Consider the following 22,725-nt stretch of genomic DNA (forward strand, 5'->3'; position numbering starts at 1 on the left):
GCTGTGCAAAAAAAATATTAAGGCAAAAGGAAGTGCTCAGGTATGGACATTAGATGGACACGCTACTATCTCTTGATCCCCCGGCTCTGATTAATTTTGAAAGGGCAAGACAAAGTGACTCCATTTTGGATGCGATCATTTCCTCTTACTTCACTCCATGATACTTGTTCCCGGAACTAGCTGAGTCCCAGTGGTCTAGGTCCTTGTTGCTGAGATGGCTTGCCCCAGTTGGCATTCACAGGATTTGAACTCAGGGCCTGGGCACTGTCCCTGAGCACTTATGCTCAAGGCTAGTACTCTACCTCTCAAGCTCCACTTCCAGCATTTGTGTGGTAAGAAATAAGTCTCTTCAGCCATGCTTCCACCCTGGCTCTTTGCTGGTGAGTTGGAAGATGGAATTTGAGAGATATTTTCAGCCCGGGCTGGCTTCAAACTGCAATCCAAGGCCTCTTTGCCACAAAAGCCCTTTGTGATTTCCAATTAAAACAACAAGGAGAACAAGGGGACTAGAGCTTACCTGTACCTTGTCAAGAATTGACCAAATACTTGCTAGAATTCTGCAATGACAAAACTCAGTAGCTGTGATGAGTTTTAGCACAGATATATAGCTAGATGGACATACTAACAAATGATGTTTACACATACATACACACATGGAACATACATACACATTGTGCACATAGGTTTTACAGCATGAAAAAATGAATTTCAGCTGTAGACTCTCAGAATTCCAATAGTAAATGACAATTTTTTTGGCCCAATATTTTAGAACCATGTGGTCAGTTAGAAAAACAATTTTGCTAGCAAACAACAATTTTCAGATTATAAAATGGAGAAACCATATTTTGACAAACTCCAGTGGGATGCCATGTTGAGGGGGGGGGATGGCAGGACACAAACACACTAACAAGAGAACATGTGGCATGGCATAATGGTGCCTGAGATAATACCTGTTAAACCCAATATCCACCACGTGGTCAATGCTAGAGAAAAGAACTTTTAGATATCTTTGCTGACAAAGCACATTGGTGGTCAAGCCTCAGTTTCAGAGTTCTTTGAAAAGACGCAGCTTTGTGAGCAAGGCACATTATCAGGATGGTACGACTTGGAGTTTTTTATAAAGTAAGCAAGTAAGCAGGAAGATGAGAGAGAGGGGGATAAAATGGAACAGAAAGAGAGGAAAAGAGAAAGAAAGAGAGCCTGAATATAGGTGACTTCTAACCATTTACCATTGCAGTGGCAAAAACTGTATCTGAGTATTTCGAGCAGGCCTCATTGCACTGTCAAGAGGTGTGCTAGCAGTGTCCCGGCACAGGTGTGACTGTGATGCAAAACCCAAAAAGCACGGGAGGGAGGCGCCTGGTGAGTGCATGAGAGCTTACAGGGCAGAAGCAGCAGAAGCAGCGGACGGAGCGGCAGAGAACCGGAGCAGCAGCAGTTTCACTCACCAGGGTAGACAAGTGGTGTGGATGTGGATGTGGAGGTCAGCAGTGGTATTAGTGAAAAGTGCCACGTGGCCACTCGCAGCAGTTCGGCTTGTGGAAAAAGGGCCGTCAGGACTGGGGATACTGCCAGAAAAAGGAGAAAAATAGAGGGGAATTCCGCCTGTCCTGACTCTTAAGCCCTATCCAAGTCACGGCACCATATATGTTAGGTTTTTTTTAAGTAGGTAGCCGGCAAAGGAGAACGCCACGCGGTATTTAGGCGGAAAAGAAAGTTTACTACTGAACTGCTGGACTGTGGCCAAGATGATCCATGGCCAGAGAGAAAGGAGAGAGAGAGTATTCTACTTTTTTAAAACAATAGGTTTTTGAGTATTTTACACAAGTCTAAACAGTTACTCACATACATCTGATTTTCCTCAGACTCCCCACTCTGTCTGCAGTGTAAGTTGTGGTTCTGGATTCAGGAAAGCCCCTCAGGAGGGAAAGGCTGCCTGTTGCTTTGATTGTACCCCTTGCTCAGAGAATGAGATGGCTAATGGGACAGGTAAGTTCACAGCAGAGAGAGAAACTCATACTCCCTCCTAGTATCCCCAATCCATGCAAGTCAATGCAAAAGTTGTGTTAGGCGTGCAAAATCAAATTCTTCCATCCCTCACTTACTAATTTAATTGGAAAAGAAAATCTTGGGCTCAGATTGACATATAGGATTATTTTTTTCTTGTCTGTTGTATGTATGCTAACTCAACTTCTCAGTAATTTAAGTTTTACTTCTATCATATTAAGTGCAAAGCCGTTGAAAGAACAAAGACTCTATCTTCTTCAAAATCAACTTCCTACTGCAAAGGAAACACAGATCTTGCAGATGTTTAGTGCCTAGGGCAAAGACCAGTTCTTGGAAAACAACAAATGCTCTGGGCTGGGTTGGGCATATTAGACGAGGGAAAGGTGTTTTGTATAGCAAAACTTTATATCTTGAAAGAAGGATTTGTTATCTGTTTCCTACAGGTGAGTACCAAAGACAACTTTAACTGCTGAAGGGAAGGCCACAGTGCTCTTATTTATATTGTACAGAGAAATAAAGCAAAGTACAAGTTTCACTGTCCATGATTTTTTTTCCAGTCCTGGTGCTTGAACTCAGGGCCTTAGAGTTGTCCCTACCTTCATTTTGCTCAAGGCTAGCACTCTAAAACTTGAGCCACAGGAACACCCTTGGCTTTTTCTGTGTATATGGTGCTGAGGAACCAAATTCAGGGCTTCATGTATGCTAGGCACTCTACCACGATGCCACATTCCCAGCCCCACTGTCCACATTTTCGAATGAAGAGTTTAAGTTCCACACACGACTCTGAGAATTAGGGTACAATGAAGAGGTGCGGAAAATTATTCCTAGGCTATTAGAAATGGCAATAAATAATATCTCGTTGTCAATACAGGTAAAAGAGATGAAATCAGACTAAAACATGAGAATGTGAGCAGGACATGAAGAAGACATATAAATAATACTTAACATGTCTGGTAATAATCAGTAATATTTACTTTATGCTACTAAATAGTCACATGTCAGAATTCTCTTGATGTAGGAATTTCTAGTTGATTTTTCAGTATGACAAACAAACTAACAGTTACTTGACTTCCTCACCAGACATGGAGCAGTGCGTGAAGTGTCCAGATCACCAGTATGCCAACACACAGAGAAACCAGTGCCTCCCAAGATCTGCAAGCTTCCTGGCTTATGGGGAGCCCTTGGGCATGGCCTTGGCCTGCATGGCTCTTGGTTTATCTACACTCACAGCAGCTGTTCTTGGGGTCTTTGTGAAACATCACAACACCCCCATTGTCAAGGCGAATAACCAGGCTCTCAGCTACATCCTGCTCATCTCCCTCATCTTCTGTTCCCTCTGTTCCTTGCTCTTTATTGGCCGTCCCAACACAGTCACCTGTATTCTACAGCAAACCACATTTGGAGTTGCTTTCACTGTAGCCATTTCTGCTGTCTTGGCCAAAACTGTCACTGTGGTTCTGGCCTTCAAGGTCACTTCTCCAGGGAGAAGGATGAGGTGGCTGCTGGTATCAGGGGCTCCTAACTTCATCATTCCCATCTGCACCCTGATCCAGGTGACTCTCGGTGGAATCTGGCTGGGAACCTCTCCTCCCTTCATTGACACTGATACATACTCTGAACATGTCCACCTCATCATCCTGTGTAACAAGGGCTCCCTCACTGCCTTCTACTGTGTCTTGGGATACCTGGGCTCCCTGGCCCTGGCCAGCTTCACTGTGGCTTTCCTGGCCAGGAACCTGCCTGACACCTTCAATGAAGCCAAGTTCCTGACCTTCAGCATGCTGGTGTTCTGCAGTGTGTGGCTCACCTTCCTGCCTGTCTACCACAGTGCCAAGGGCAAGGTCATGGTGGCTGTGGAGGTCTTCTCCATCTTGGCCTCCAGTGCAGGGCTCCTGGGCTGCATCTTTGTCCCCAAGTGCTACATTATCTTGATAAAGCCAAATAGAAATGTTCTGCATGGCTTCCGTGACAAAACACTTACTCACAGAAACACTGACTTCTTAGAGAGGAGACATTAAAAGTCTCATTAAAATAAAAAGTTTGGTAGGAAATAAGTTATAATGCAGTATAAGCAGGGATTTCCAAATACATTGCACTGAGTAGTCTCACACATTTCATTTATCATTAAGTTCTCATAAAGATTTTACCGTAGTGGGCTGGGGATATGGCCTAGTGGCAAGAGTACCTGCCTGGGATACACGAGGCCCTAGGTTCGATTTCCCAGCACCACATATACAGAAAACGGCCAGAAGCGGCGCTTTGGCTCAAGTGGCAGAGTGCTAGCCTTGAGCGGGAAGAAGCCAGGGACAGTGCTCAGGCCCTGAGTCCAAGGCCCAGGACTGGCCAAAAAAAAAAAAGAAAAGAAAACATTGCAAAGATCCTGAATTGAACCCTAGGATCTGTACCAAAAAATAAAAATAAATTTATAGTTCCTAATGTTGATTTAGAATATTGTTATAAAATATGTATTCCATATTTCTTAGTAGGTTTGTAACACTTTGATAAAGTAGCTGGGAATTACATTATGTGGCTGAAATGTTTATTTTGCTCCCTTCCATGGAGTTTCATTCATTGGTTAGTTGGCTTGCTACATATGCATTCCTCTCACCAAAGTGAAAGAGACTGCGTGAAAAGGTTCTCACTTCGTGGCCACTGGAAAAGTAAGAAAAAGTTATGGTGGATATAGGGTTCACATAACCCTATAAAAGGGAGGTCTGTGCATTATTTACAGCATACTTTTTAAGATTCGAAGGGTATTATTCCTCCTTGCTCTTCGTAGTCTCATAGAGGAATAAGAGACAACAGGAATTCAAGGAAGGTCCACAGTGTTAACCAATAATATTTACTTTCTCATCATTAATCTCTAACCTCCTAAAGGTCTCATACAACTCAGTAGTTCTACAGACTAGATAGAGATCAAGGCCATAGCACATGGGCCTTTTGGGTTCACATGACATGGAATCTATAATAGCATTCAATTTACTTATTGGGTTTATGAGTATAAAAATATTATTGGGGGCGGGGGGAGGTCTGGAAATGTGGCTTAGAAGTAGAGTGCTTGCCTAGCATGCATGAAGCCTTTGGTTCAATTCCTCAGTACCACATACACAGAAAAAGCTGGAAGTGGCGCTTTGGCTCAAGTGGTAGAGTGCTAGCCTTGAGCAACAACAAGCCATAGAGACTTCCCAGGCCCTGAGTTCAAGCCCCAGGACTGGCAAAAAAAAAAAAAAATTTACTAGGCGTAATAAAACAATTCTTTGAAACAATGGGCTTTTTGGTATGTTAAGTAAGAGTCTGAACAGTTACTGATACCTATTTCCATCAGTGTCCTCGGTCAGTCTGCAGTGAGAGTTGTGGTCCTGGATTCAGGAAATCCACTCCGGAGGGAAAGGCTACCTGCTGCTTTGTTTGCACCCCTTGTTCAGAGAATGACATTGCTAATGAGACAGATACGTTCATGGTGGAGTGAAAAATTCACACACTCTCCTGGAGTGTGCCAATCCCTGCAGGTCAATGCAAAAAGTGGTGTGTTAGGATTGTAGGGTCAAATTACCCTTCCTTTATTTAACAATTTAGTTGCAACAGGATGATAAAGCTTTGGGTGGGAAAACAAACCAACATTGGGCTCTGAATTGCCAATAGAATTATTTTTGTACTCATTTGTATGCATGTGTGTTCAACTTGTGAGTAATGTTAGTTGAACGGCTATCATATGAAGTGCAAAGCCTTGTTAATTACAAGGTCTTCACGTTCCTCAAAATTACCTTTACAATACAAAGAAAACACCAACTTGTGCATCTTTATTTCCTTGTGCCCAAAAATACTATGGCAAAAGAACAAGTTCTGTGAGTTGTGATTGGGGTAAGAAGAACAAGGCTTGTGCACAGCACAATTTTTACAGCTTCCAAGACTGATTGGGTTCTCTGTTCTCCACCACGTTACAGGGGCATAGAGACAAACATAAAATTTCAAGAAGGGCCACTCACACTGCTGTTGTTTGTATTGCACAGTGACATAGAGAGATGGGAAAGCTTTATTAGGCATGATTTTCAGTGAGGTATTTGAGCTGTGCACGCAAGCTCGGGATGATTATGGAAGCTTGAAGAGGTTCAGAAAACAATTGTGAAGATGTTAGAAATAAAAGGAAATATGTGTGATGTTCACTACAAAGGAGAAAGTTTCAATCAGACTGAAGCAAAAGAGGATATGGGAAGGAATGTGGGAACATGATAAAGACATAAAAATAATCCTCAACGTGTCTGGTAATTCTTGGTAATATTTACTTCATGCTAGCAAGTACTGATATGTCAGAATTAACTATATAGGGATTTCCTAATTTCTTTTTAGGTAGTGGCAATGCAATAATGGTTACTTTAATTCTCCCCACACATGGAGCAGTGTGTGAAGTGTCCAGATCACCAGTATGCCAACACACAGAGAAACCAGTGCCTCCCAAGAGCTGCAAGCTTCCTGGCTTATGGGGACCCCTTGGGAATGGCCTTGGCCTGCGTGGCTCTTGGTTTATCGACACTCACAGCAGCTGTTCTTGGGGTCTTTGTGAAACATCACAACACCCCCATTGTCAAGGCGAATAACCAGGCTCTCAGCTACATCCTGCTCATCTCCCTCTTCTGTTTCCTCTGTTCATTGCTCTTTATTGGCCGTCCCAACACAGTCACCTGTATTCTATAGCAAACCACATTTGGAGTTGTGTTCACTGCAGCTGTTTCTGCTGTCTTGGCCAAAACTGTCACTGTGGTTCTTGCCTTCAAGGTCACTTCTCCAGGGAGAAGGACGAGGTGGCTGCTGGTGTCAGGGGCTTCTAACTTCATCATTTCCATCTGCACCCTGATCCAGGTGACTATCTGTGGACTCTGGCTGGGAACCTCTCCCTTCATTGACACAGACACACACTCTGAACATGGCCAACTCATCCTCCTGTGTAACAAGGGCTCCCTCACTGCCTTCTACTGTGTCTTGGGATACCTGGGCTCCCTGGCCCTGGCCAGCTTTTCTGTGGCTTTCCTGGCCAGGAACCTACCTGACACCTTCAATGAAGCCAAGTTCCTGGCCTTCAGCATGCTGGTGTTCTGCAGTGTGTGGCTCACCTTCCTGCCTTTCTACCACAGTGCCAAGGGCAAGGTCATGGTGGCTGTGGAGGTCTTCTCCATCTCGGCCTCCAGTGCAGGGCTCCTGGGCTGCATCTTTTTTCCCCACGTGCTACATCATCTTGATAAGGCCAGATTGAAATTGTCTGCATAGCTTCAGGGACAAAACACATACTGGGAGAAATAAGTCTTCTTAAGATGAAACTTCCATGCTTGATTAGCTGTATTCCTTATTCCATCAGGTATTAGTTAAGATTGCTAGAATCACTTCAATGAATGAGTGAATCTTCCTCATTTCTCTATTATGGTTACCATAACAAATTTAACCCAGAGACATGTAAGTTTAAATTTTATTCTTTATATATTTGGTTCTTTCTGTTTACTTTGCACTTAGCCCATAATCTCCACCAGTACATTTTCGATGTCATCTGCTTTCCTATTTTTGCTTTTCAATCATTTGCCTACAATTTCTTTTCTGGTGCCAGTCTTGGGGCTTGAACTTAAAGCCTTCTTACTATACCTAGATTTTTTGCTCAATGCTGGTATTTTACCACTCAAGCCACAGCTTTCCATTTGTTTCTTCCATGGTTAAACTGAGATAAAATACTCATGGACTCTCCTGCCCAGGTTGCCTTCAAACCATGATTACCAGATCTCTCCTAGCAATATGGATATTTTCCTAAATTTTTAAGTACATTACCATCCTGCCTGCACATCACAAGCCTGCTTAATTCACAGTTCAGTTCTTTAATAGTTTCCTTATAATGAAGTTCCATGTTTTCATATGCTTGTTTGGTGTACTTTGTTTAGTAATTGTATATTTCTATTCTTACATTAGCTTTGCAATATTACTTAGTATGTTTTGTTTCCATGTCCTCCCTCTTTCTTTCTTTTCCTTTCATCCTCTCTGCTCTTTCCATATGGTTTTAGAGTTTCAACAATGTGTCATATATTCTACAAAAACATTTCAACTTTAGAGGAAATGATTTAAACTTTGCACCAATAAGTATAATGCTGGTTGTATGTTTGTCATATACAACCTTTATTCTATTGAGGAATGTTCCATAGATTTCTACCTTCTCCACAGCTTCTTTCATAGAGTGTTGCATCTGTTGCTTCTGTTCAGAGCCAAAGAATACTATGCAGGAAGGACAGTATTGGAGGAATATCAATATCCAACTTCATCTCTATTACAAAGTCATGTTACAAAGTCAATAGTATACTGCATAAGAAGAAACATGAAGGCCAGTGCAACAGTTGAATAGAAGACCCAAAATGAACTCACAAACCTATAGCCTACTAATAAGCAGGCAGCCAAAGCATAGGATAGAAGAAACATAGCCTCTTCACTAAATGGTAGTAGTATAATTGTCTATTCACAGGCAAGAAACTGATATATATCATGCTGTACCAGAATCAATTTCGAATCAATTAACAAATTCATTGTGAGGCTAAGTGCACAAAAATAATACAGAAATGTGTAGAGGAAACACTAGGGCTCCTAGGTACAGACAAAATTTCTTAAGATCCAGAACAAAGGTATAGACTGTAGTCTTGATCAATCACATTGCATCAATGATAATGCAGATACCTGAAGAGTATCTGCATAGTAACGCACATACTTAGCAAGACAAATGGAAAGCCCATAGAATAAGGGGATTTTTTTTTCCTAGATGTACATCAGACAAGGGTCTTAAATTGGAAATATTAAGACACTCAAAGATTAAACCCCCAAAATGAATTCTCAAAGAAACTAAAATCCAATTAACAAATGGGCTAAAGACTTAAAAAGAGACTTCTCAGAAGAAGAATGTTCCATAGACACATGAAGACAGGTTCAACAACTCTGGCCTCAAAAGGTATGCAAATCAAAACAGCTTTGAGATTCCAACTCACCAAAGTCAAAATAGCCATTATCAAGAAAATGATCAATAATAGATGCTGGAGGTGATGTAGCCAAAAGGGAACACTACTTCGTTGTTGCTGGGAATGTAAATTGGTTCATCCTCTCTGGAAAACGGTATGGAGATTCCTCAGAAGGCTGAACATAGAGCTCCTCTATGACCCAGCAGCCCCACTTTTGGGCATCTACCCAAAAGACCACAAGCAAGAACACACAGAAGCCACCAGCACAACCCCATTTGGAGTTGCATTCAATGTCGCTGTTTCTGATGTCATGTCCAAAATTCTAACTGTGCTTCTGGCCTTCAAGGTCACTTCTCCAGAGAGAAGGATGAGGTGGCTGCTGGTGTCAGGAGCTCCTAACTTCATCATACCCATCTGCCTCCTGATCCAGGTGACTCTCTGTGGAATCTGGATGGGAACCTGTCCTTCCTTCATTGACACAGACACAAACTCTAAACTTGGCCACACCACCATCCTGTGAAACAAGGGTTCCCTCACTTCCTTCTACTGTTTCTTGGGATATATGGGCTCCCTGGCCCTGGCAAGCTATGCTGTGGCTTTCCTGGCTAGGAACCTGCCTGACACCTTCAATGAAACCAATTTCCTGAGCTTCAGCATGCTGGTGATCTGCAGTGTGTGGCTCACCTTCCTGCCTGTCTACCACAGTGCCAAGGGCAAGGTCATGTGGCTGTGGAGGTCTTCCCTATCTGGGCCTCAAGTGTAGGGCACCTGGGCTGCATCTTTCTCCCCAAGTGCTACATCATCTTGATAAGACCAGAGAAGAATTGTCTGCATGGCTTCAAGAATAAAAGAGATAGAAGTAGAAGTAAGCATTGCTAAGATTAAACTCGTATGTTTGATTTGCATATGGATTTTCTGAACTAAATCTACAGTCATTTCCCAGTCCTATAGTTGTTTATATTATGAAAATTTTGCTTCAATTAACATGGATAATTGCAATTTTTCTCACATATTTTTGTTCCTTCCATTTAATAAACATTTAGAATTTATTTTTCTTCTTAGAGTCTTTTGAACTAAGTGCTTTGTGAAGGGCTAGGTGTACACACAAGGACACAGAACACTGGTAAGTTCTCCCCTCTTGGGCTAAGTCCATCCCAGCAGGGTGTTCAGGTACCCTGACAGGTAGCAGCATGATATTATCAAGAGAGCCTCTAGAAATCACAGAGGGGGACAAGGAGACCCTTCCCCTCACAGGATGAATCTTGCCAGTTCATCTCCAAGTGCATTTACTTAGCAAAGGCAGAGAACTTTGCACATGAATTGTGATGCTTCCATGAGTTCCTCTTTCTAAAACAAGACAGACATTCCACTTAGTAACAACAACCACAAACTGAGAACAACATTTTCATTTGGATTGGTCCTCAGGCTTGCACTCAGGTCCTGGGCACTCTTCCTGACCTTGTTTGATCAGGCAAACACTCTACCACTTTGAGCCACACCAACACTTCCAGGTTTATCGTGGTTCTTTAGAGACAAGAATGTCATAGACTTTCCTGCCTCAGATGACTTTGAACCATGATCCTCACATAGCAGCCTCCTGAGTAGCTAGGATTTCAGGTATGAGCCAAGAGGTACCTGGCTGACATTGTGGTTTTCCCCTCAGGCAAGTGTGTCCTCAGAATTCCTTAAGGACAACAGTGGACTCTGAACCACTTGGCAGGATCTTAAGGACAGCTGGCATTGCCTGGTTTTTAAAGATGCATGCTGAAGTCACCCTTCATAGGATTGGATCTAGGCATCATCACTGAGCCTCTTGACAAGTTACTTCAATGGGAAATTACTTCATACTGACGAATATTTGTCCCATAGGGAGTTTAGTGTCTGTTAGATACCAGATACCCTGGTGGGCCTCAATCCACGACTATAGTCACCAGCACTCAGTCAATTGGACTAGGAGTCTTTTATTTAGCTATGCATAGCATCTGATTGGCACCACTAGGATGGTGAAAAACAGCACTGGGTCTCAGTCGGGTTGGGATATTAGAGGCAAAAATCAACTGTACCACTCACAGGTGGTCTGGCAAGTTAGGCCAAGCAAGCAAGCAGACCTACAGAAGGAGAATTGCTGTTAGTGATCACAATTCCAGTAAACTCCAGTAAACAAAGCAATGAAAGCAGTACAATTCTTGGTTCTGTGTTTGACATCTGTCTACCTATTCAACTTAATTAAAATTACATATTTCTCTTTCTGGAACTTCCCCCTAAATGAAAACATGCAAACTGAGTGGTCTTCCTCATTCCTTTCTTTGGAAAAGGTCAAGTAGCTCTAAGTCAAGCTGCTTTGGGCTCCTGTTATTAGGCTTAGGTTTGGCCTTCTCTGGGCCCCCTACACTGCCTAATCTTGCTGCTTTTAGGGACTCAAAAGAGGGTTCCCCTACACATTTCACTTGGCTTCCATATTTCCAACTCCTCTTTTGGGGGCCTACCAAACCAGATATCAGGGTAGTCACCCACAGTGATCATGAGAATAGCAACTGATTAAAGAAATACAACATCTTTTCCTAGAGTATCTTAAGGTCCAATGTTCACAATTCATTCCACTCTTTCCACCTGTTATACATCATGTTCATCTTGAAAATGACTTCATTTATATCTGTAAAGTGCGCACAAAATTGTTGTTTGAATGAGAAAGCTCACAATATAAATGTGCAACCATATTTCAGCATTTATCTTGGAATAGTGACATGTAATTGCTGGTTTCAGCAGCATCCTTGCTTCCTTAGGCAATAGTAAATGGATGCATATGTGATGGTCTCTGTATATGGAATTCTTTTGGAAAACAATTGGAATCACCTAGCAATGTGCAGTGGATGATATGGAAATGGGGTGGTAAAGTGACCATCTGGGTATGATGCCCTAATAACTTTGGTTATTTGAATGTAACCGAGCAAAGGATTTTTTTTTCTTTTTACTGGCTAACTGTACGTCTGACACCATATCCTCTGGTGCAATCCACTTGCATCATCCCAAATGGCTTTCATACACATAGTTTTCGTGACACAGATGTTGGATCAAAGTTAAGGATAACTCCATCCCTGGGGCCTCACTATCTGTCATCTTAGAGGAAATCATGACACTTGGGATGAAGAAGGGGAATCTGCAAACATGTTGTCCAACTCAAGTTTTTCTGCTGCATGCAAGGCCACAGCTGCAGAGCCCCAGGAAAGGGTTTTACATATTCTTCCTAGGGATTTACAAGAGGCTTCCATGAAAGCTGGGCTACAAGTGTACTTCTCTGTCAATAAAAAGACATACACACATACTTACAAAAATATATACGATATATATATATATATATATATATATATATATATATATATATCTCAGATACAGTTGACCTCACTTCCAGCCACATTTTCATGTTGGCAGAGGCTTCAGGGATGTGCCTTTTGGTTTTTGCACTCCTTCTTCTACACCTTATTCTCCCTGTTGTGTCATTGGCTGCCACTAGCTGCTTTTCTACCATGAAGCAGCGTGTGCACATGGATGGTGATGTGATGATTGCTGCGTATTTCCCTCTCTACATCTTGAGAGTAGCTAGCCGTGACAACGATGCTCCTGAACGTGAAAAGGAAAGGCTGTAAGTATCTCATCATTTTATTTCCATTTACTGATCTCTTCGGTAGATGGGCTATGTCTGAGGGAAGTCTAGTTGCTCACAAAAATGCTCTACCTGATCTCCCATCCCCATGCAAGACAAACACCACGGGTTCATTATTTTATTTTGCATCTTCCTTTGAGAGATTTTCTGCTTGCTAGTAGGAGAGGACGCTGGTTTCCTTCCATGTAGCTCTTCCTTTCCCTAACGGTAAGATCTCCATGATTTTACTTCAGTCTTATCCCCCTTTCGTTTTTGTGGAACCTACCCTTTACTTTAGTGATCATTGCTACTGTGTTTTCCTATTCTATTTTTCCTTTTCTTCATCTAAATATTATTATAAAAGTGACCTCTAAAGAGGTGACTCTTCCCTAAGTCAGGCAATGAGTCCATTTCACTTTGAACAATGTTACCCCCTCCTTCAGATTCCCCTGCTTCATGACCTCGGAACAGCCCTCCCTCCGTGTTGTGAAGTTCACTTCCAATACACTGTCAAATGAGAATCACGATTAAATTGGTTCACCCCTTGTCCCATTACTTCTCCTTGATTCTTTGATTCCTTTTACTAACCTTAGGTTTGTTATTTTTAGTTCCTTGAGAGGCAATGCAGGTACTATATCATCCAGTATCTACCCCCTTAACTTAAGCAAAGCTTGTTACATTTTCTGTCCATATAGATCATTTTTCATTTATTCGTTCATTATTTCTTTGTCCATTTTAAAAAATTCAGTGTAAAGATGATGTTTCAGAGGGTTTACAATTACGTATCTCAGCGAATGAGTACACTCTTGAACAATGTCACTCCCTACCTCATTCTCTCAGTTTTTCCCATCCTGACTTCTCTCTGCCCCAAGCGATACAGTTTATTTCTGCAAATAAGTAAATACAACTGGTAAATTGATTCATCATTGTCTCTTTCTTTCTGTACTTTCCATTCCCATCCCCCCATCAGATAAGCTTACAGTAAAGAATGCATAGAGAAATCAAAAACAGTGAGAAGAGTGAATAAATCACAGAAAAATGAATGGAATAAAAGAAAGAAAAAAGAGCAACGGAAAAGGAGGGGAAAGGGAGAACAACAAACAGTACATAATAAAAAACCTCGTTGCTCATTTCTTGAAAAGGAGTGCAAGTTCTTTAGCATCTGTCCTCTTGATTTAAAGAAAGAATACAGTTCCCTTTTATTCCTCCATTTTCAATATCGATCTGGTTTCCAGTTTCATTTGTTCCAGGGGTCTGTTTATTTCCTGGAATTTCTCTAGAAAATACAATTCACTTTACGTTTTGTTAATCATTTAATTAAACTGAAAACATTTTAGTTAGCGTTACACTATTTAATTATGATTGATGAATAATTCATTTGAATTTCATGTTATGTGCATATTTTCCTTGTTAATTTCTAGATTTAACACACTGTGTGTCTGCAAGGGCTCAATACACTTTCAACATTTGAAAAATCGGGTTGCTTTGCTTCCCATCCCAGGATTTCTCCTGGAGAACATTAGTACGTTGATGAGAGAAGTTTTATTCAGAAGTTGGATGAAATTTTCTGTTGGTGGGTGTCAGGCTTCCCTAAACTAGTGTGAAATTTAATTCTGGTGCCTCCCTGTTGATTTTGTCTCCATCATCACTCCATAAAATCTTCAGTTAGTACTGTATTAAGGACTACCTTAAAGTCTGCTTAACATTGTTCCGTGGTTGGATACTGTGTAAATACATATTTCAAATTGCTATTTAATCTTGTATATTTGTTCCCTTCATCATGCTATTACGGACATGTCTTTTTTTGTTCCTATGATGAAAGCCTATTAGATGTGATGAGTTATATATAGATACATTTGGGTTCCTTGAGGCTTCATTTGCATGGACTGTCCTTGCTTATATTCACTGAGGGCCACTGATACTAAAGTGAGTTTCTGGACATCAACCTGTCCTGTTGCCTTGAGATTGTATTCATTCAGGCACTCTAGAATGTACTGAAAAAATTCCTGCATTTCTTAGGCCGAGCATTATTACTTTTAGGCATTCTCAACCATTAAAAAAGCCCCCACCCATCAATATTTGCTTTATTAAATACTGTTGTCAACCATTTCCATATGTGTTCAGTCTTGCTTTCAGGTTACTCCTCTGTATGTGTATGTTCAACTAGATTTTCTTCAATATCACTATTTTTTTCTGTTTAGAAGTTATTGAAAACATGGGAGGCTTCCACTGTAACATTTTAGGTATCCATGCAGTATATTTTAAACAAACTCATCATCTTATTTGTATTTCTATCTTGCCTCCATTGTTTCTCTTTTCAAAGAATGTGTGATGATTTCAGACTAAATTCTTGAGAATGTACACACACACACACACACACACACACACACACAGCATAGCACATACACACTATATGGACTGAAAGAAAAGTATTTCAAGTCTCCTTTCTCCTTTGTGTTCTTTTCTTTCCAGGATCTCAGTGTAAAAATATTGGGAACATGATAGTGGCCACTGCATTTTACCTTGGTATTTTACCTCTGTATACCATGGTATTTATCATGGCATACTAGGGATTTCCATGTAAAGATTGTTCATAATTCATTAGCCATCCCCTGTTTCGAAGGTTCCTCTGTCCATAATGAGTTACTAAGAGTTGGCTGCATCCTTTTTAGGTTCTTACATAAATAAGAATACAATACCGTCACCTGATATTTGAGATCTTGTTTTGGTTGATAACCCAGGAAGAGCTGTCCAATATGTTGGGTCTGTGTGCAGAGCTAGCTATACAACATTCTTTCAATGAGACCTTGCTTCTGAAACATTACCTTAAATTGGGTATTTATTAGCCTTGCCTGACATATAACCATATATCTTAAAGTGGGTGACTCAAAAGATTTTTCATGGGGCTGGCGATATAGCCTAGTGGCAAGAGTGCCTGCCTTGGATAAACGAGGCCCTAGGTTCAATTCCCCAGCACCACATATACAGAAAAAACAGCCAGAAGCGGTGCTGTGGCTCACGTGGCAGAGTGCTAGCCTTGAGCGGGAAGAAGCCAGGGACAGTGCTCAGGCCCTGAGTCCAAGGCACAGGACTGGCCAAAAAAAAAAAAAAAAAAAAAGATTTTTCATATTGCTAAGCTAGCCTTCCATATGTTTCATGGACAACAGGTTATTGTTGTGGTGCATTTGATAATGGAGATTAAGCAATCTCTATCTCAGCTGAAGTAAGTTTCTGAATCTCACTCAGGATAAAATCCTTTCATGTCCTTTCCTAATCACATCTATAAGCAGAAGACAGTACCTTCATGTTCTACTCCAATGTGGCATAATGTTTTGGCATGTTAGCAGAAAAGAAACCATTCAATTCGCTAAAGTTGTAAGTTTGGAAACACTCTTTTCTATTTCTATGCTTGTTACACAGGTTTATCTTCAAGAACTACCAGTTTATTTTGGCCTTGACTTTTGCTATTGAAGAGATCAACAAAAACCCTCATCTTTTACATAACTTGACTCTGGGATTTGAGTTCTGTAATTTTGAATTTGATGTTTGGAATGAATTAAAAAGTGCCATTCTTTGCCACTTTGGGAAGAACAACACTCTCAATTACACATGTATGGGAGACAGCAAGTATACAGCAGTACTTACAGGACCATCAGGAATAACATCTGCCCAGCTTGGGACATTGCTGAACCTCTACAGGTTTCCACAGGTGAGAGTGAAAGGAGTGGAGTAATATTTACAAATGTCTAATTTGGTGACATTTTAGGTGTTAGAGGAGGATTGGAAGACACTGGATTGATGATGCTATGAAATTGTGAGATATAAAAAACTAAGAATAAGTGGTAATTGGTTATGTACAGTCCCATTATTTGGAAAGGTGATGCAAAAGTTAGAGCAGAACACAGACTTATTTAAAGTTTTGCACCTTATTAGTAATTTTCTTTTAAAAAATCTGTAAATGAAAAGTGACTTAAAGTATAAAGATATTTTGAGCTCTGTGCTAGTGGTTCACATCTATAATCCTAGGGACTGAGGAAACTTATTTCTATTCAGCAAAATGTGGGAAGTAATGTTCAGATCGAGTGGTAGAGGGGAAGGCTTCATGGAAAAAGCCAAAAACAGTACATGAGGCCCTGAGTTCATGCCTCTGTTGTAGCACAGAACACACACACACACACACACACACAAACACACACACACACACACACACCATTATACCCACATGCAAGATATTATGTTAATGTAAGTCTAGATCAGAAATAGAAAAGGGGCATGTGTTCCCTCATATGTAAAATGTAAGTCTAAATTTGATAATTCATTATGAAACAGAACACACACATGTCCATATGTATATAATTAAAGTGCATAGTATGGTGTATATATATACATACATAATATCTTTATAAATGGAAGTAATTCCATGGTATAACTTCTTTATTTAACTGACCATATAAAGAATTAATACAATAAAGTAATTAAGTACATTTTGTCTGCAAGAAATAGGTATTAAGGAAATGAGGAAAACGCCAGAGGAATAGGGAATAGATAGATGAGCAAATAGACCATAATATTCAATGCAAATATGTGAAAATGCTACCAGAAAAGAGAAGGAAAGGGGAATGTTGATATCAATGTGAGGAGCTCATGGAAATAATGAATAAGATCAAGAGGCATTGTACAAAAATGATAGCTGGTACAGTGATTAAAAGCACATTTTTCAAAAAAGAAAACTTACTTTCCACCTACTTCAACTGGTTACTGTATATACTATATGACTGTGGTAATAATGCATTTAAATTTTCTCTTTCCTGGAACATTGAATTTTCATTCCGTTTAGCTTACCTTTGGGTCTTTTGATCAAGCCCTGAGCGACCATAACAAGTTCCCTGCTCTCTATCAGATGGCTCAAAAGGACACATCGATGGCCACTGCCATGGTCTCCTTACTGCTTCACTTCAGATGGAACTGGGTGGGACTGCTAATCATAGAGGATGAGAATGGCTTGTGGTTTCTTTCTGAATTGAAAGAAGAGATGGCCAAGAATAGAGTCTGTGTAGACTTTGAGCTAGCACTCACGAACAATATTATTTTACATAAAACAAAACTCAAGGCAGTTAAAGACCAGGTTAACAGATCATCGGCTAATGTCTTCATTATATATGGTGATAATGAATTTCTACTTGTTTTGCAATTGATAATAAAAGGCAAAATTTGTATCATGAATTCACAATGGGATTTGACAATGAGTAGGGGTTATTTCCTGCTGGGATCATCGCAGGTACCTCTCATGTTTTCACACCATCACCCAGATGTTTCTGGATTCACAGATTTTGTCAAGGCAGTGAACCCTTCCAAATACCCTGAAGACGCTTTCCTTGCTCAGGTGTGGTATGTCTCTTTTAATTGCTCTGTTTCTGAGTCTGACTGTGTAACATGGGAGAACTGTGCTCACAATGCTTCTTTGGATTTGTTGCCTCGGCATATTTTAGACATAACTTTGTCTGTGGACAGTTACAATATATACAATGCTGTCTACGCTGTAGCCCATGCTCTCCATGAGATGCTTCTTCATCAAGCAGAAGTACAAACCATGGGAAACAGAAAAGGGACAGTGCCTTCTCCTGCACAGGTAAGGCCTTGTATGTTGGATAACACACCCCATGAAGAAAGTCACTTCCTACATAGGTTTCTTACCATATGAAATTTCAGTAATAAATGTATTCTTCCAAAACCCAAGAAATAATATCAGGTTCAATATATGGGAGGTCCTCTAGACATGTATTTTCATGCTCTTAAGGAAAAGCAGGAGATAATGAGGGTCAAGTTCAGTGTTTTAGAAACTCATCAAATTACAAATGGCCTCAACATGTTCAAAGCACATATTTATAATACTGTAAATTCACCTTTTCAGAAAACTGCAATTTTACATTTTCCCTATAAATTTTGTTTGTACTAGCATAGGAAGACCTACTAAATAGAATTGTCCATATATTTCATAAGGGATCTACTTTTTCTACTTTAGGTATGTAAATTTTACCAAACTCTGTCTGGCAACATTCATAGCCTTAGTGATTATGGCAAACTGTATCTGGGAAACTGAGAATCATCTCATTCATGACTATTTAGATGGACTGGTTTTCTCTAGAAAAGTCATAAAACCTTTGTTGAGTAACCAGGATTCAGAAGGGTACATTTTATTCCTCCATAGATTTTCTTCAGTGATACTGAATTAGGTGGCTCTGCTATTGCTGCATTCTGAATCAGAATGTAAAGGCAATCCGGAAATATTTTTATTCAAGTTTTCTGTCTTCACTTGCGATAGACTTCACTATAAGATGGTGGCTCTCTTTCAGCTGCACCCTTTTCTGAAGAACATCCAATTTCAGAATCCTGCTGGAGATCAGGTGACTTGGGATGAGAAAATGAAATTGGAGGCAGAGTATGACATTGTGAACATTTGGAATTTCCCACATAGTATTCATCTTGAGGTGAAAGTAGGAAAGTTTTCTCCATATACTCATCAACTCTCTTTATCTGAAGAAATGATACACTGGACCATAGCATGTACAGAGGTGGGTGGGATTGAATTATGATCATTCTAAGGATGTAAAGCTAAGCAAAATTCACCCTCAAAATGTATATATGTTTGGACATAAGCAACCTACTCCAATAAATACTAGCTACTTTGGTGGTTGAGATAAAAATATTATGGGTTGGAGGCAATCCAGGCAGGAACTTCTGTGAGACTCTTCATTTATCTACCATAAAATCAGGGCTCAGGGTTTAGGACTCCTTCCTGCAATCCTATTTGCTCAGAAGGAAGACATCCTCAGTCCTAAGATTACAGATCTCTTTGAAGCTCCTGATGGCAGATAAGTCTTTGGGACCACTATATCAATTGGCAAACAAAAACCTCAGGTGGAACTGTGGATCAAGTGGTAGAGTACTAACCTTGAGCAAAACAAGATCTCAAGGCAATGCACATATCCTGAGACCAAATCCCAAGACCACCACCAAAACAAAAAAAGGAAATTAACAGTGTCTAAATGTTATTTCAGAATATAGTCATAAAATATAAGTTGCCTATTTCTTAACAAATGGTGAACACTGTGACAAAGTACCCAAAGAATCACTTTATGGGGTTTCAAGGTTTATTTTGCTTCCTCCTATGGCGGTTTCATTCAAGGGTTAGTTGTCCTGTTAGTGATCTTTGGTGAAAGGAATCCGTGATTATCTGTTAGTAGATTCTCACGGCCACTGAAAACTCAGAAGATATGATGTGTATGGGGATTATATAAACTATAAAGGGAGGTCTATGCTCTACCTTTCAGCATACTGTTCAAGTTTCAAACAGGATACTCCCTTCTTGCTGTTCACAATTTCATTGGTAAGTAGGAGACAACATGCAATGACATGCTGGCCACTAGATCGTACGTTCTTGCTGTGAATCTCTATTTAAAAAAAAAAGCAGTAGCTTAATAAATTAAGTACTTCCTGGTTAAAAAAATAAATAAATAAATAAAGTTCCTACACTTCGCAGTAATTCAGTGGTCTGGACATTGAGTCTAGAGCCTATAGGCCTTTTATAACGATGTGATTGGCAATCTATCTCAGCATCCAACTCACTGCCTGAATGTGTATGTACAGAAATAATATGCTTAATTTGCCTACTATTTTGAAACAATAGGTTTTTGGAGTATTTTACACAAGTCTAAACAGTTACTCACACACATCTGATTTTCCTCAGCCTCCCCACTCTGTCTGCAGTATAAGTTGTAGTGCGGGATTCAGGAAAGCCCCTCAGGAGGGAAAGGCTGCCTGTTGCTTTGATTGTACCCCTTGCTCAGAGAATGAGATGTCTAATGGGACAGGTAAGTTCTGTTCGGAGAGAGAAACTCACTGCCCTAGTATCCCTAATCCATGCAACTCTATACAAAAGTTTTGTGTTAGGTGTGCAAAATCAAATTCTTCCTTCCCTCACTTAGTAATTTAATTAAGACAGTGGTTGATACTACTTGAAAAGAAAATCTTGAGCTTTGATTTACATATAGGATTATTTTTTTCTAGTCTGTTGTACGTATGCTAACTCAACTACTCAGTCATGTAAGTTTTACTTCTATCATATTAATTGCAAAGGCTTTGAAAGAACAAAGACTCTATCTTCTTCAAAATGAACTTCCAACTGGAAAGGAAATACAGATCTTGCAGATGTTTACTGCATAGGGCAAAGAGCAGTTCTTAGAAAAGAGCAAATGCTCTGGATTGGGTTGGGCATATTAAAAGAAGGCACAGGTGTTTTGCATAGCATAATTTTATAGCTTAAAGAAACATTTGATTATCTGATTTTTACAGGTGAGTAACAGAGACAACTATAACTGCTGAAGGGAGGGCCACAGTGCTCTTGTTTTTATTGTATAGAGACATAAAGGATTGTGCAAGCTAAACTGTCCATAGTTTTGTTTGCCAGTCTGGTGCTAGAACTCAGGGCCTTAGAGCTGTACCTGGCCTCATTTTGATCAAGGCCAGCACTCTAAAACTTGAGTCACAGGACCAAACTTGGCTTTTTCTGTGTATATGGTTCAGAGGAACAAAACTCAGGGCTTCATGTATGCTAGGTGCTCTACCACGAGGCCACATTCCCAGCCACATTGTCCACAATTTTGAATGAAGAGTTAGTTCTACACCCAAGTCTGAGAATTAGGGTACAGTGAAGGGGTACAGATAAGTATTTGGAGGCTATTAGAAATGGCAATAAGAAATAGCCTATTGTCAATGCAGGTAAAAGAGATGAAATCATACTAAACTATGAGAATGTGAGCAGTACATGATGAAGACGTAAAAATAATACTTAACATGACTGGTAATAATCAGTAATATTTAATTTATGCTACTAAATATTCACACGTTGGAATTCTCTTTATGTAGGAATTTCTAGTTAATTTTTCAGTATGGCAAACAGACTAATAGTTACTTGACTTCCTTATCAGACATGGAGCAGTGTGTGAAGTGTCCAGATTACCAGTATGCCAACACATGGAGAAACCAGTGTCTTCTAAGAACTGCAAGCTTCCTGGCTTATGGGGAGCCCTTGGGTATGGCCTTGGCCTGCATGGCTCTTGGTTTAGCGACACTCACAGCAGTTGTTCTTGGGGTCTTTTTGAAACATCACAACACCCCCATTGTCAAGGCAAATAACCAGGCTCTCAGCTACATCCTGCTCATCTCCCTCATCTTCTGTTCCCTCTGTTCCTTTCTCTTTATTGGCCGTCCCAATACAGTCACATGTATTCTACAGCAATCCACCTTTGGAGTTGCATTTACTGTCGCTGTTTCTGCAGTCTTGGCCAAAACTATAACTGTAGTTCTGGCCTTCAAGGTCACTTCTCCAGGGAGAAGAATGAGGTGGCTGCTGGTGTCAGGGGCTCCTAACTTCATCATTCCCATCTGTACCCTGATCCAGGTGACTCTCTGTGGAATCTGGTTTGGAACCTCTCCTCCCTTCATTGACATAGACACACACTCCGAACATGGCCACCTCGTCATCCTGTGCAACAAGGGCTCCCTCACTGCCTTCTACTGTGTCTTGGGATACCTGGGCTCCCTGGCCCTGGCCAGCTACACTGTGGCTTTCCTGGCCAGGAACTTGCCGGACACCTTCAATGAAGCCAAGTTCCTGACCTTCAGCATGCTGGTGTTCTGCAGTGTGTGGCTCACCTTCCTGCCTGTCTACCACAGTGCCAAGGGAAAGATCCCGGTGGCTGTGGAGGTCTTCTCCATCTTGGCCTCCAGTGCAGGGCTTCTGGGCTGCATCTTTGTCCCCAAGTGCTACATCATCTTGATTAGGCCAGATAGGAATTGTCTGTATGGCTTCAAGGATAGAAGAGATAGATGTAGAAATAAGCATTGCTAAGATTAAACTCATATGTTTGATTAGTTATAGATTTTCTGAACTAAATCTACAGTCATTTTCCAGGCCTATACTTGTTTGTATTATGAAATTTTTGCTACAATTAATATGGATATATTGTAATTTTCTCACTTATTTGGGTTATTCTATTTAATATGCATTTACTCTTTATTCTCTCTTCTTAGTGTCTTTTGAAT

General features: G+C 40.5%; 1 protein-coding gene across 1 annotated transcript in view; it reads left to right on the plus strand.

Annotated features, from left to right (window-relative positions):
• Positions 1–22,531, plus strand: part of LOC125342789 — a 31,907-nt gene extending 9,376 nt beyond the window's left edge. Inside the window, 8 exon segments of the mRNA XM_048335097.1 lie at positions 1,866–1,989; positions 3,088–4,015; positions 12,493–12,621; positions 16,042–16,330; positions 17,459–18,250; positions 18,975–19,193; positions 20,369–20,492; positions 21,609–22,531. Of these exon segments, the coding sequence (XP_048191054.1) occupies positions 1,866–1,989; positions 3,088–4,015; positions 12,493–12,621; positions 16,042–16,330; positions 17,459–18,250; positions 18,975–19,193; positions 20,369–20,492; positions 21,609–22,531 (3,528 nt within the window).
• The last annotated feature ends 194 nt before the right edge of the window (positions 22,532–22,725 follow it).

This window comes from Perognathus longimembris, chromosome 27 (assembly GCF_023159225.1).
Source record: "Perognathus longimembris pacificus isolate PPM17 chromosome 27, ASM2315922v1, whole genome shotgun sequence".
Taxonomy (NCBI): Eukaryota; Metazoa; Chordata; class Mammalia; order Rodentia; family Heteromyidae; genus Perognathus; species Perognathus longimembris.